Source organism: Peromyscus californicus, unplaced genomic scaffold (genome assembly GCF_007827085.1).
Source record: "Peromyscus californicus insignis strain IS unplaced genomic scaffold, ASM782708v3 Scaffold_21__1_contigs__length_65335640, whole genome shotgun sequence".
In the NCBI taxonomy this organism is placed as follows: domain Eukaryota; kingdom Metazoa; phylum Chordata; class Mammalia; order Rodentia; family Cricetidae; genus Peromyscus; species Peromyscus californicus.
The window spans coordinates 4,194,086-4,209,503 of NW_026294514.1; the positions used below are offsets into that span (position 1 = coordinate 4,194,086).

At 38.8% G+C, this 15,418-nt stretch overlaps 1 protein-coding gene across 2 annotated transcripts in view; it reads right to left on the reverse strand.

The window, feature by feature from the left end:
• The window catches only part of Tmeff2 (transmembrane protein with EGF like and two follistatin like domains 2), a 375,139-nt gene that overhangs the window by 103,552 nt on the left and 256,169 nt on the right, over window positions 1-15,418 (reverse strand). Inside the window, exons 8-10 of one of the 2 annotated variants that reach the window (XM_052749439.1) lie at window positions 8,860-8,983; window positions 7,316-7,474; window positions 3,676-4,003 (exon numbers count right to left, since the gene is read on the reverse strand). In XM_052749439.1, coding sequence (XP_052605399.1) covers window positions 3,907-4,003; window positions 7,316-7,474; window positions 8,860-8,983 — 380 coding nt within the window. In that variant the 3' untranslated portion in view covers window positions 3,676-3,906. Of the gene's footprint in view, window positions 1-3,675; window positions 4,004-7,315; window positions 7,475-8,859; window positions 8,984-15,418 lie in introns of those variants that run through there. The other variant, XM_052749440.1, reaches the window with a different exon arrangement.

Genomic DNA, 15,418 nt, shown 5'->3' on the forward strand with positions numbered 1-15,418 from the left:
GCTTTATGATAACTATTTACTGTTACCATAAATATTTATTATAGCCCTACAAAGTATTTCCATATATTTCCATTTTACTTTGTGCATGCCAGTGTTCCAAGCTCAAACATTGATTGCTCTTTTATTTCTTATAGTAGTCACAGTGTGATCGGGAAGATGCTGCTTTCTCTATTTTAAATAGGAGGCATAAGAAACTCGGGCAAATTGCCCAAGGTTAAGTAGGTAATAAAGTAGGCCTTAAGTTGGGACCCACATCTGCCTTATTTCAGAGGCCAAATTTTCAGTATTATACTCACTTTGAAGCCACACCCCTACTAATGATGGCACCCTGAAATATTTCACTCTATTTATTAGTTCTTTGAGCAGAACTTAAAGTTTTTTTTTTTTAAATTTTGTGGCTTGATAAATCCGTGCCTATCACTCACCTTTACCTCCTCTGAAAGCAGAGACCCACTCCTACCCCATGCAACACCACAGGCCAAGAATATTGTCAGGCGTAGTATAGACACCTAGTAAATGCTTGTAGAATAAGTGGAAAACATTAGCAAGCCTTGGTCTCTTTAGAGTCACACTGCTTTTAGGCTAAGAGAAAGAATGACTTGAATGAAGAAATGTGGCCCAATACAGAAAAATCCCCCAACAGAATCAGGAGACTGGCAGGTGTTACGGGGGCTTCTAGGAGAATCTGTTACTTTCCCTGAGCATTGTGAAGACAAGGGTATGGGGATGGCGTGGAGGGCACAAAACTGCAGAAACAAGACACCAGAACATGTGTGGAGAGTGAAGCCATTCTCTGTATGCCGTTGTGAAGAGGACCATCCTGGAGGGTCCAGATTCCCAAGCACTGCCTTTGTTACTTCTGTGTTATCCTTCATTTACCTCTCAAACTCCCCCCTGGGTCTGGGAGAACTGCAATTCAAGGAAGCAGGATGGGTAGCTAGTGAGTGTCTTTCAGGGAGGGTTTTCTTCAGATACTTTTCATCGCCACCTCACAGACTAGCACAGGGCTTGTAATTGGAGACTCTCAGTAAATATATAATGTGTTGTAAATGTATACTGAAGTGGATTTTTAGATATTTATTTAAAAGCAATTTGAATTTATGCTTACAATAAACATCTGTAACAATTAATGTGTCTTTGATGGCAATAATAAAAATATAGTGCCTTTTCTGAGCATGCAGAAGCTTAGACGTCAGGTGATCAGGTGACCTATATATGGCAAAATTCAGTTCTAAGATGTGAAATGATTTGCTCAGGGCTCCACAGGAGGACTGTGGGCACAGGAAGAATTTACCAAGGCAGGGAGTATGGTTCTTACATTTGCTTTTGGCAAGTTGTTCTGTCTATTGGACTCATCAGATCACATTGCTTTATCAGACTGTGCTGTGTAAACTCCATGCTTCTACAGGTCTGTTGACAAAGTCGAGTCTAGGTTAAGTCAGGAGTGAATGATGTGGACGCCTGCAGAATGTGGGATTGTGTCACATGACGAGCAGAAGAGGAAATTATGAATGATTGCTTGAAGAAGAAAATAATTGTAGAATTCTGGAGTGAATAAGAAAACATGCTTCTGTCTTTATATTTTAAATACACACCATCGTTCCTTTGCCCTTGAGAGGAGTCAAGGTTCTGAGAAACTGCAGATGGGTGCGTTTTAACTCAGTATGAGGAAGGATCATCTAGATAACTAGAATGGTACAATAATGAAACTGCAGATAATGAGAGATGTGTTCGGAGAAGTCAGATGATTCCGCTGGTCCTGGACTGTGAGCTCCTGTGGATTGGACACCATGTTTTATTTCTCTCTCTCTAGGAACTGAAACAGCAGCTAGCACACAGCAAACACTCATTTGGGATTTGTTATACAAGTTTTAAGTCGTTCTTTCATGGTGTAGGTGAGCATGGACGTGGGCAGAAAGGTACAGAGGACTCTCCCAGTGCTTAGGTTTATGATCGCTGATAAAAATTTACAAATAGTGATGCATAAACTGATAACAAAGTCAGTCATTTCGTAATTTCTGGAACCAAAGGTCAGTGGTATTGTTTCTTTGAACATGTACATCACCATGGTTAGTACATTCTTTTTCTCTTCTTTGGGGAGAAGGGTTTATTTGCCACAGCTACTAACATACAAAGAAAACCAGGGCTACTTACATCTCTGTGCATGTTAAACAGATGAACTTTCCAGGCAGTTTAGCAAGGATTTGTTGTATATGGGTATCCAGAGAACTATTCATAGGAACATGTAAGTGATGGCTATGTCAGTAAAGTCACACTTTTCCAATTTAGGATAATCTAGAAAATCACATTTGTCAATGTCCTAAGTCTTACATAGATTGTCAATGTCATTATATATTAACAAAGGCCTTAAATTTCACTTTAAACCCTTATTTTTTATAGGATATTTTATATCCAGAACATTTTGAGTTGATGTGTCTTTTTTGTTTTCTAACAAAGGAGGGGGTGTCATTTCTTTTAGACCATGAAGAAGTCATTTGAGGAAGACAGAGAAAGCTTTATTTGAAGCATCTGTATGTGCTACAGGAACTACTCAAAGGTAAACGATAGTAAGGAAATTACTTAGTTTGGTATTTCATCTTACTCTTTGAGAATTTTTACAATTTACCTTCCCCAAATAAAGTGATCATTCATACCTGTTTGCTCATATCTGACAGGGGTTGACAACATCTCCATTAGATTCTCAGGGATTTTTCTTTCTCATACAAATATGCTCAAAACATATTTCTCCATTGTCATGAAACATTGTCTTTTTGTTTTCAATTTCAAATAACAAGTGTTCTTTGGGCCATAAAGGTGCTAATGAGAGCATTTGTTTGTGAGAGTCTAACTTCTTTTCCTATAAGATATAAACACAGCAAAAGTCTTTTTTCTTTTTTGAGACAGTTTTGTGTGTGTGTGTGTGTGTGTGTGTGTGTGTGTGTGTGTGTGTGTGTGTGTGTGTGTGTGTAACCTCAGCTGTCCTAGAACTAGCTCTGTAGACCTGACTGGCCTTGAACTCACAGAGATCCGCTTGCATCTGCCTCTCAAGTGCTGGGATTAAAGCAGCTGAGGTTTAGTTTCACACTTACTGATGCAGTTACAGTTTTCTCCTAGCTGTTACTTTTGCTCACAGAAACAGAACAAATTTGCCCACTGTTTATATACCTAATGTATACCTTACTTAGAACCTGAGGGTAGATGTGTTTGACTGAGTTATGCCGCTTCCGAATAAAGACAAGTATCTTCTTTGCATTCTATTTTGAGTCATAAAACACTTTCCCCCCCTTCTTCTCTTATTTAATTTATGTGCCAGAGATCTTTCTGTTCTGAGAATGGAGGTGGAAGGCAGGGAAGAAAGTAGATGAAGCAGAGATGATTCAAGTGTCTGACATAGTTTATGCTTCCTCAATAAAGTAAATAATTTTTTCTCTTTCCAATAACCATCATTTCCCTTGATCTTGAAATCACTCAAAACCTAGCTACAGAGTCCTGTGCAAACTACTGTGTTGTCTGAAGATGCACAGAAGGATGAAATGCTGCTGTCTGCAGAGCCCGGGCTAGTTGGACAGTGTTTCCAGCTAAGAATTACTGCAAATTTAAGAATGCCGTTTTTTTTTTTTTCTCATCACTGAGTATTTATTATATATAACAAATACATGGGAAAGAAAAACTATATTGTGTGATATAAATAGTTTATTTACATTACAGAAAAAACATCAAGACAATGTATACTATTTCAAATATATCCATACATAATCAAATATAGCTGTAGTACATGTTTTCATTGGTGTAGATTACCACAAACGCAAGGCAACATGTGTAGATCTCGTCTTATTCTTTTGTCTCTAATACTGTATTGTGTAGTCCAAGCTGTCGGTTGTCCGGCCACTGGGAAACATGCTCCCTCTAGATTAACCTTGTGGATGCTCTTGTTGTGTTGTCTGAACTGTAGTGCCCTGTATTTTGCTTCTGTCTGTGAATTCTGTTGCTTCTGGGGCATTTCCTAGAAGGTTGGAAAGTTTACAGATCTTAGTCTAATGCGATTACCTAAAGTTCGGTCCTATAGTCAAAGCGAGAAGCTGAAGAAGCAAATGATTAAAGTATTTCAGAGAAAAAAAAAAAAACCCTGATTACTAGTAGAAACTGGGAATACTTGAAAAAGTTTATTATTATTATTATTATTATTATTTTTGCTTCTCCTTGCAGTTGTCTTTAGGCTTCTGTTGAGAACTGAAGAACAGAAGTAGAAGCTGAAGAGAAATACTTCTACCTTGCCCTTCTCCGTTCATTCCTTAAGTCTGTTCATTATGTTGCGTAATGGACTGACTCAGCACAATGGGAACAGGCGAGTCCCAAGCTTATCACAGCTCTCTTTAAAGGTCTTCAACAACTTTATATCTAAACGTCTTAACGATGAGTGTTATATTGACATTCAGTGCTACAAGTTAAGATCCCATCACAGCGGAACGAACCAGCTGATAACACCCGATAAGTAAATGCAAAGGAATATTGCTTTGGTTTAGCCTAATATCATTGTCTTGCATTAATGTCATAAAGCTAGAGACAAAAATTGGCACCAATTATGTTGCTTCTATAAAAGGCTAATATTCAGTAACATCTGAAAATCGCTGATGTAGTATTTTTATTATAATAACAGATTTCTTTGATCATGCAAGCAAGGGCAATATAAAGCTAACATAAAATTCTATTAAAACTAAGAGTGGTACAGTGGAAAATATGTATATAAACATCCGTACACATGCACACACCTACGTAGTAGGTGTGAGCACATTTTTGTGTAGTTGCTGGGGCCATATAACCATCAAAAAGAAACATGGATCTGGGAAGTCACATTTTCATTAAGTGGGAGATGGAAGTAAAAAGCTGATAATCCACCTTCTCAGTGGGACAACTCTTTTCATTTTGGAACAGGTCTCTAGATATTCATATTTTTATGAGAGGCAGGTTCTTGAATAGACAGAAAAAAGGAGAAACAAAATCAGGGGAAATGGGTAGGACAGGAGAGAAAGGATAGGACGTCAGAACAGAGAACAGACCAGATGATACCAACATTAAGAGAAAATTGAAGACAATGAGAAGATCTATGCTAGGAATAATTCTGTAGACTGTCTCGCATCTGGGTATTTTGGAATGTGTCCTGACAAACAAGGCTGGCCAGGTCACCGGGAAAACTGGCTTTCTTGGGGTCAGAGGTGGGCCTAGCTACAGAGTCTGTTTTGTCAGCACATTCTTTTTGGAAGAATGGAATGAATCTACCCTGGATGCTGGTGTGACATATGGAGTGACACTTTTTCTGCAAAGTGTTTCCAAGGTTTGGCTGTACAAGGGGGAAGATTTATATAATACATTATAACAATGCAAACAGGGCTGATGTGCTATTTCTCTTCCCCTAAAGCAGATAGAGAAGTGTTTTGCTTAGTTCTCGCATGAAGAAATACCTTGAAAATGTAGCAGACATAGCTTACTCAAACTGGGAGCTTAGCAGAGGCAGTCTATGACAGAAGTGTACACAATATCACGAGCAGCTGAGGCAGAGGAGTAGCGTTGAGTGCAAAGCCGAAGCAGTAGACAGACACCATTTTGACTTCATCACTCAGCTGTGTAACTCAGTATTTGATAACTCATATTTCAGCATCTCAGCCAGGAAAGTGAGGATAACTATTCATTTTTTATAATGTTGTGAAGTGTGTATACATGTACACTTGTGCTCTCAAACAAGTGACTATATAAACATCTGACACAATTATAACTTGTAAACACACAATTCCTGGTAAAGGTCTCCATATGCTAGTTATGTATAGGAATGAAAAAATGTGATTAATGGCTTATTTGAAGACATGTCTGAAGTATTGAAATTTTGGCTTTCTTCACTATATGAAATAGCAATCAAGTTGTTATTGCTTGAATATGAATATGAGTTTTATTTTTCTATGTACCCTGATGTATGATACAGTTTTCTGTGTTTTAGATTCTTCTCTATCATTTCTTTTCGTGCTCACTATTTTTGGTTTTCAAGTTGTCTTTCTGTCCTCTGCATTTATTTTCATGTAATTCATTGGCTCACTTGGCATCTAAACATGAAAGTCAAGATGGTAGACTCTACTTGGCTTAGGGCAGCACCAAGCTCCAATGATGACCTTCCCTTATGCCTGAAGGCCAGGTGAGGATTTATGAGCTATATTTTGTCTTTTTAAAGAGCAGATCCCACACTTATCTTTGAAGAAGATCATGTAATACCGATGCCAAGATACATTATAGTTTTTATGTTTTAATTTCATGATGCTTCTTATTTTCCCATTTTTAGAAATAATTTTTAGGGAAATTCTCTGATTCACTATAGAACTGTATAAATGACTGAAAGTCTTAATGTCTTATGGATCTGATAAAAACTTTAAAGAGGTTCTTCGGACATTTTAAAAAAGATTGTGAATTCAGTTCTTTTTAAGGATCTACATTGGCTTTTTGGCTGTCACATGAATGATGCATTAGGTTTAGAGTCTAGTTCTTACCTACCACACATTTGCACACTCAAGAGGTCCAACAAATCCCTGTCTTTGCTCCTCATCTCAAACTGAACCTCAGGCATCACTCAGGAGTCATGGTTCAATTTCCTGTTGAAACTGGATGAAATCTCTCTTCCCTTTCTATCTCATCCCTGTTCAAATAAAAATTACCTTTTTCCTGGGCTTGGAATTTACTATTAAGGTGTGGTATTTGCTGCTGTTTCAGAAATGTACCAAAGGTTTTCATAACACAATCTTTCTCATTACATTTAAAATATTGCGATTAGCACTTACCATCTTAAAGTGAAGAAGCATTTATTGTTGACACCGAGTGTGTTAACACTGATGGTGTCCAAAGGTTCTACTTGGAAATATGAATGCTATTATTGAGAGCTAGAATTTAAGCATTTCTAGACCTTATATAATATCTATTACCACATTTGGTTTAGTGATTTCAGTAGGTAAAGATATACTGGTTCATAGTCTGAATGAAAAGTGGCCTTTTACAGATAAAAGAGAAAAGAGTGTTTAAACAGAGGCTGACATTACATGTTAGAGAGGAAAATAATCTTAGGACATAAACAATCCTCATCATAATATAAAAATGAGTAAAGTAAGTTGTGCCTGTTCTGTAGGAAAACCCATGCCTTTGTACTTTGCTAGTGAAATGTTCTTACGATGAGGAACTCATGGAGAACGAGTGACTACAGTCAGCCCACCAAGAGACTCAGAGTCCCAGGGAGGACAAAAGCTGCCCTTAGCTTGGATGATGCCCAAGTACAGTTACTGACCTTGTGATGCAGAGGACCACCACACATATGACAGCAATCTGAATTGTTCCAATCACAGCTGCAATCAAGACGTACTGAAACCGGACCGGGCCAGGAACGACATAGAGAACACTGTAGTCTTTTTTCTCACAGTGTTGACCAGTGTAGCCAGCATCACATCTGGAAGGAAGAACAGTATCTGGTCAGTTGTGGCCCACAACTCTTTTATTTTAATTGGTTTCTTTAACCTCAGTTAACATGTTTACATATTGCTTAATGAAACTGTGCCAAAAAAAAAATAAGGCTGTCTCTTTTAGACATTTTCTATGCCATTGTTAGAGAAATGCTGAAAAATTATTGAGTCAGAGATATAGCAGGAGTAATTTCTTAAATTTGATGGCCATAAAGTCATTAGTTTTGAACAGAGAAATTTTTTTGATATTCTCTTCAAAAGTTTTGAAGAGAAAAATTTTGGTGTAGGCAATACAGGTATACAAACCAAGCTAGTGTGAGCATCCTCTTAGAATGAATTATGCTTCTCACTCAATCAATCTCCCAACCAAAAGTTCACATAGACAATTTTCCATATCGAAATAAGCATTTGGTATGAAAATACACTAAATTAGATCAATATGTCATTGTTTGTGGAGAGCCTCTAGTACTTGACTTTGAATTTCTTGTAACTACATCCTGCGGACTTTTCCGTGGATATCTGGAGGGTTTAATTTAATGACTGCTGTGGAGGGAGAGGCAGCAGAGGTCTCTCTGTCATGTTCACTCTGCCTGTTGAAGAACAGGAAAGCTCCAGTGTATTCTGTGAAAGGAAACAGGCATGGAAGACAGTTGTGGATAAAAGACAGGCAGAGAGAAAGGGATAGGTAGAGAGAGACAGAGACACAGACAATGCTGTTTCTCTCTCTCTCTCTCTATATATATATATATCATAATCAATTTCATCATATGCCAGTTGTATATTAATTTAAATATAGATACGTTTTCATTTTGATTTGCCATCTCAGAAATAATCTCTGTATGTTCTAGACATGAGTAGATATTTATAAACTATATTTATAAACTCAACTCAGACAAGCAATTTCTTTGTGTCTCTTCTGAGTTTGAACTGGAGGTATGGCAGCCAATCATCTCATGACACCAGGCTCTACAGAGAAGAGAGTCAGTGCCCAGCAAAACCATACAGTTCATAGGGGATCTGGAAGGTTTTGGAAATAACCTCCCCAAAATCCTAAGGGAGAAGGGCCAAGCACAACTCTGCACCCAGAGGAAAGGATGGTGAGCAAAAAGTGGCCCATGCCCTTAAAATTATACTGCAAGAACAGAGTGGTGTGCAGTACACTGAGTGTATAAGGTACACGTACCTTCTGGTTAGTGTGTGTGTGTGTGTGTGTGTGTGTGTGTGTGTGTGTGTGTGTGTAGGAGAGGTAGAGAAACTTTGATGCTGCTTCCTCATTTAAGCAGAATGTAAACCAATCTTCCACTAACACTTAAAAGCTAGTTTCTACACTTTTACTTTATGCTTTTTAAAGGTTTAAGAAAGAAAATGTTACCTGCAAGATGGCTCCTGCATGTTGATGGAGTGTTCGCACTTCCCGTGCATGCAGAAGCCATTGTAATGTTCCGGGCAAGGTATGTGGTGTTCTCTGGCACTTTCTTCTAATTTGTTAGCATTCTCTGTGAATATAGATAAAAGCAAGCACCCCTGTAAATACCTTCTGTGCTGGGTAAGATCAACCAGTACATTAACCAGAAAAGCTACAGTAGGCAAAGGAATTTAAAAGGGCAAGAACTAAAAGGCCATGCTTCTGAAGAAAGACAGAGAGAGAACTGAAAGACATCTTTACAATTATGTTTAGAGATGAAACTGCAAAATTACCCAGAGCTTTTTATGCTTTTACGCAATTTCCTACATCTTTAACAGCCACCGATGTGGACATGAGTTCTCAGAAGCTTTAATTTTACTTGCATAGAGCCTGGACATTGATCATAAAATAATCTGAGAAGAAATCCTCTATTTTTTGAATTTCAAAGCATAACATCGCTGAGAACAAATTGCTGAAATACCTCGATACTCTCTCCACATGAGGGCTTAAAAGTTAAAATATGGCCGTGTTCAATTGTTAAACATTTTTCCAAACCAAATGCAAATTTCAACAAATGCATTCTGTCAGGCACTTTTATAATATACTGAGAGTATGAGGGTTGTTTTGTTGTACTAACATCCATACATTTTTATTGCCACAATAATGCAATTGAAAGACTAAAGATTATTTTAAAATCCCTTATATAGATAGCCACATAGTAAGTTTATTCCAATCCATATAGCCCTGTACCTTGCCTGGACAAAACAGTAGAGCTGGCCCTGGTGGCGTGAGTGCAGGTGAGCAGGACCCAGGGCTATGTGAGTAGGAGAACTGGTTCCACTCCTTGTGGTCCACTACATTGGGTGAGCTAGCTGGGGCAGTTCTGGAGAGCTTGCCCAAGTGGTGAGGGAAAGCTGGCAGGGTGACCATTCCAGCTACCACCCAGGCCCAGAACCAGGGCTATGAGTTAGCCCACTCCCAACTTCCACCTCATCTATGAACTGCTTGAGTGTGTGAAGGGACTGGACCTGTAGATCTAAAGTTCCAGGATCTCCATGACACAAGGCAGCAACAGGATATCCAAGAGGAACCCCAGTGAGAGCCCAGTATTGATAGTGTAGCAGAAGCCAGAGACCTTGAACCAGACCGATGACTCTTTGCAATGAAGATTTACAGGTAAAGGTGTGTGGACTAAAGGGTACACTGTGTGACTCACTGGGCCACACTACAGCTTCCACACTGAGATTTGTTTGTTTGGTTTTTTTTTTTTTTTTTTTTTTTTTGGTTTTACTTTTAAATTTTGTTCTTTGGGTAGGGGAGGTTGCATGGACAGAAGTCAGAGATGAGGGGACGGGGAGATGAATGGGATTGGGACGCATGGTGTGAAATTCACAAAGAATCAATAAGAAGTTAAAAAGAAAGAGAGAATGATTTGTGAAATTTAAACTTAAGGAAAGTGAAACACCTTATATTGTAAACTGAAACACTTCCATTGTCATTAGCAGTTTTTTCTCTAGTGCTTTTATGAAAACATGTAGGTGCTTTCGGGCTTCTGTTTGCTTGACTATGCTGACGACACATTTGTAACACCATCTCCAAGCAAGTGGTTGCTCAATTCCTTCTGTGTTTATTTTTTAATGATAGAAGGTCTGGGCTGGAGAAATGGCTCAGGGGGTAAGAGAGCTTGCTGTGCAAGCGTGAGTACCTGGGTTTGGCTTACATCATCAGTGTAAACGGCTAGGTGTGGCCACATGCATGCCTGCAACTGTGGTGATCTATTGCGTACCCTAATAAAATATGCCTGAAGTTCAGAGAACAGAACAAGCCACTAAATTGAACACAGAGGCCAGGCAGTGGTGGCACACACCTTTAATCCTAGCACTCCGAAGGCAGAGATCCATCTGGATTTCTGTGAGTTCAAAGCCACCTTGGACTACATGAGATTGACTCAGTCTAGGAGAGAAAACAGAGCCAGGCAGTGGTGGGCACACATCTTTAATCTCAGTACTGGGAAGCACACACGCCTTTAATCCCAGGAAGTGACGGCTGGGCAGAGAAAGGTATATACGGTGTGAGGAGACAGGAACTAAAGTCTTTTCGGCAGAAGCGCAGAAGTGTCCCTTTTGGTTAGAGGCCTATCGGCTGAGGCTTTTTTAGGCTGAGGAGTTGGTGAGGTAAGAGGTGGTGGCTATGACTTGTTCCTTTGTCTCTCTGATCTTTCAGTTTTCACCCCAATATCTGGTTCCGGGTATTTCATTATAAGACCATTTTAGAGATTCATGTTACCTGCAACCCCATTGCTGTGGGAGTGGCTGGCGACAGAGGATTGCTAGGGCTCATGGTGACCCCCCCTTTTGGTCCATGTTCAGTGAGAGACTCTGACTCAAAGGATTAAGGCAGACAGTGATAGACAAGGGCACATGATATTCTTTTCTGGCATACACTCACACACACACACAGGCACACACACTCACACACACACAGTTTTGTCTTCAATGTCTCTTCTGAAACATGGCATTTTTGAAAATTTCTACCTAGATAAATGAGAAATATAACTTTATCAACCTCAATCTAAAGGCATTTTTCAATCTGTAAGTATTCTTCAGCACCATAGTAACTGGTCAGCAGTAAGGAAAGACTGCAAGTTAATTACTGTTTTTATGGAATGGATTACTTCCCATTATCTCTACACAGGGGCACCATGTTTTATTATAGTGTATCCTTATAATTTTCACTGGCAGCCATGGACGATGAGCATATTCATCAGGAGAAGGATGAGCCTTTGCCATTCGTGAATTAGATGGATGTATTATTTATATTTAGGCAGAGCTGTAAAATATCTTTCTATACATTTTAAGATCTAGAGGCCATCTGCAAATCATTAAAGTTTGAAGCAAACTGTTAAAATATTTAGTGCTTTCTTTTGTAGGGATATTTATGTATATTGCTCCAATGGGTAATATGTCAAGTTTTATCCCTAAATGCATAAGGTATAGACTGTAGCGATGGTAGAGAGATTGTAGACGACACTTCAGCACTTCATCTGTTTTTTTATGTCTGTGTATATTAGCTATGGGGTAGTTGGGGATCTTCTGCATTAAGATGTTTCTACACTGAAAATTGTCATTGAAGTTAGTGAACTACCTCTATAGAAAAGATTGTGAGGATACAGGATTGTTTTGGCTTCTCTTGCTCTTTTAAGTATTGTATACATTTTGACTAATTTTTTTTCCTAGCAAATTATACCCATGGTAAGGACACACAAGAAAATCAAACAACCTAGTATTGAGTAAAATCTGACCAAAATGGAATCAGGGTAACCCTGGAATTTAGATGCACCGTGTAATGACCTGGTTATTCAGAATCCACGGAGAAGAGTAGGCTTATTTTTGTGCTGGGTCTAGATGGCAACAACTGGAGTAGCTAACCCATTGCTCTTGCTCTTCAGAGAGGAGTTTTAAGCAGTGGGGGTTGTCAGGCCCACTGCTTATGAAATGAGCCAGCACTGATTTCCACTCTTATTTCTGGATCTTCTTCGCATAACAAACTATTCAACACTTCTACTTAGTGTTTGTTAGTAACACTTCAGTGCTTCTGCACACCTGTGTGTGGGGAACTTCTCTGACTTCCTGCAACCCAGTTATACACAGCCTTTGCTGTCAGAACAGCTCTCATCTTATTAAAGAGCTGGTTTTCTTTCTGCTAACTATAAAAGAAGATACAGAATTTTCTTAACTCAAAACCCATTCTTGAGGGTATTTTTATATTGTACCTTACCCTCAAACTGATGGTTTCTATATTCAAACCATGTTCAAGATTGTGAGCTGAGGTCTAAGTGCTAAACAGGAGGTGTTTTGAAAGAAGGTATTGCTTCAGTGTGTCAAGAGCTAGATTTTTCCTGTTTCCTGTCTAAGCAGGTAATGTAGGAGGGAAATAGTCTCCATCATAAAGTCTGCTAATTAGTTTATACCAGTCCTTGTGAGCTTAGAGGGCTCTGTTTCGCTGCTCATGTGATATTGTCAAATAAGAAAGTAGGGAAATTGAAAATAAATGAGTAGAAGAAATGATCTCTGGGCAAGAAAATGAGAAGTCATCAATACATGTCAACAAATTTATAGTCAATCCAAGCAAGTAGAGCAGCTGATTGAAAACCTGAATATTCAGCTACTTCTAGTGATGCAGTAGACATACTTTAGAAACAAGATTTAAGTATATTAAGACAAGCAGAAACATAGAAATCTAATATTTCAACAAATATATGTATAAAGCATGGTAAATATAGGTGAACCCAAAGTTTATGTACACTGGATATTCAAGCAACCATAAAGCATTTGGAGATACTAAATTATATAAAAATGATACTTTGAGAGTGCACCTGTTTCTTCTAGTGTGACAGCATAGACATTGATTTCTCTGTTTTCCATTTAAAAGAAGTTTAACATAAGGATTACACTCTCTCTTCTAAGAAAGGCTGTGGTTATGGTACAAACTCTTCATGTCTCTGTTAAATTCTGTTTGGATAGCTTGGAATGTTAGGTCTCTAATCAAGGCCTGAGGTAGATTCTACTCTTTTGACCAGAAGAAAATAACTTTCTCTTAATTGGCCTCAACAGTTACACTTAGATGTGAAAGCTTGCTAGTTGAGCTGTGGTGAGAGCTATGGGCAGAATGAAGAAGATCAGAATCATGTTTCTTGTTCCAAAACTGATCAGACATAACACAAAATGTGAATAGGTATCATCATCACCTCCTACAAGCATTCTTACTGGACATAAAATTAAAGACAGTAAAAGAAATCTACTTCTCATGTCACTATATTCTCAAGCAGAGCCTTGATGGTGACTTCAGGATTTCCTGTATTTGAATTGGAAAGAGTAGCAGAATTTGACATGTATGCTGCATTCTGTGGACTGGGTAACTGAAATACAAAAACACGCACTGTTTTTCTGGACTCTTACTATTTATGTTTCAAACTATAATGCATTTACAGAGACAAACACTGAAGAATTGGTGAAACTTGGGATGGCCATTTATATGTAACATTTTAACCGTGGCATCTAGGGGTTTCTTATAATGAGGCTTATTGAGCGTAAGCCTAAAATCTTGGATTTCTAAGGAAAAACGGTGTTCCGTTTATTATTAGGAGCAAAACCTGCCAATGTTCAGTGCTTCGCTTTCTTTGAACCAGACTTGGCGGAGTTCCCCACCATGAAGAGAGCGGCGGTGGAGGGCCGTTCTGTTGCGTCTCCAAAGCTCTTTTTCCAACTTCAGTCAAGAGCCCATCTTCCTGCAAGTGGGCTACTCATAGGTTTAGAGGCTTTGGCTTGATGATCTTTAAAAAATACAGTGATTTCATGGAACTTAAGATGGCTTAAACACTGCTTTGGTCAATACCAGGCCTTGGGAAGAGCCAGGGATCCATGATGCATCAGCTTCCTGGGCATCTAGAGGTAGAGTTGCCCTGATATTATGGGACCAGTTTGCTCCAGTCCAACTCCCTAGGCTGCCTTGCCATTTCTTTCTGCTATAAATTGCCTCTTCAAAAATTAGAGTTTATTAGAAACTTTAGAGGAAAACCCAAGAGAAGGAATTTTATGACAAGGATTTTTTTTTTCTTCTGGCCAAGTTTATATGCTTAGAGTGAGACTTCTTTGGGACAATTCTAAGAACTACCCTAAGTGACAACAAAAAGAATCAGTGGGTTGAGGTCCCATCTAGTTTAGCTGCTGGAGCTGAGTGTCCAGCTATTTCTTTCTCCTTAGGCAGTGTCTGAGGAAATGGATAAATAGTCCAGATCAGCATTATCAAGTAATACATTTGTTCTTCCTTGTAACCTGAAGTTAAGAACCCTCAGAGAGTGATGGAACTGAGACTGGAACATTTCCTAGGACACCATGACAGCAAAGGCTTTAATAACACAGGGACCACAGGGACCACCAAAACCAAGTGCAAAACCCAAACCCCAAAAGCCAAACAGCAAATCTGCCTTTGTAATATGTTATATGAATATTTTTCATGTGGGTGCTGTGTCCACATGAAATACATAGTACATTATACTTCATGTGAATGTTTATTGTCTTTCAGTGTGTTTAGCTTATTGTCTTCTAAACATAGTCAGAAATAATTAAGACAAGATGATAGCAGATCTACAATTATTTAAGAACCCACAATAATATCATCACTGTTTTAATATATAACACAGGAAAAATACATCCCTCGTAAGAGCCCCTCAAGGAAGATTTATAGACCATTTTGTATAGATCAGGACACCCATGCTCAGGTAGCTCTGGTGACATTTTTAGGAGTGTACACAGCAGACGGCTGAACTGAGCTGTCTGAGCTCACTCCAGCATCACACGCCGACTGGCTTTAGTTGAGAACTGGGCGACACAAAACAACATCTGACCTCATAGCCTCTTCTTTCTTTCCCCTCTTCAAACCCTAGATTCTTTTTTTTTCTTTTGGTTTTTTCAAGACAGGGTTTCTCTATGTAGCTTTGGAGTCTGTCCTGGATCTCACTCTGTAG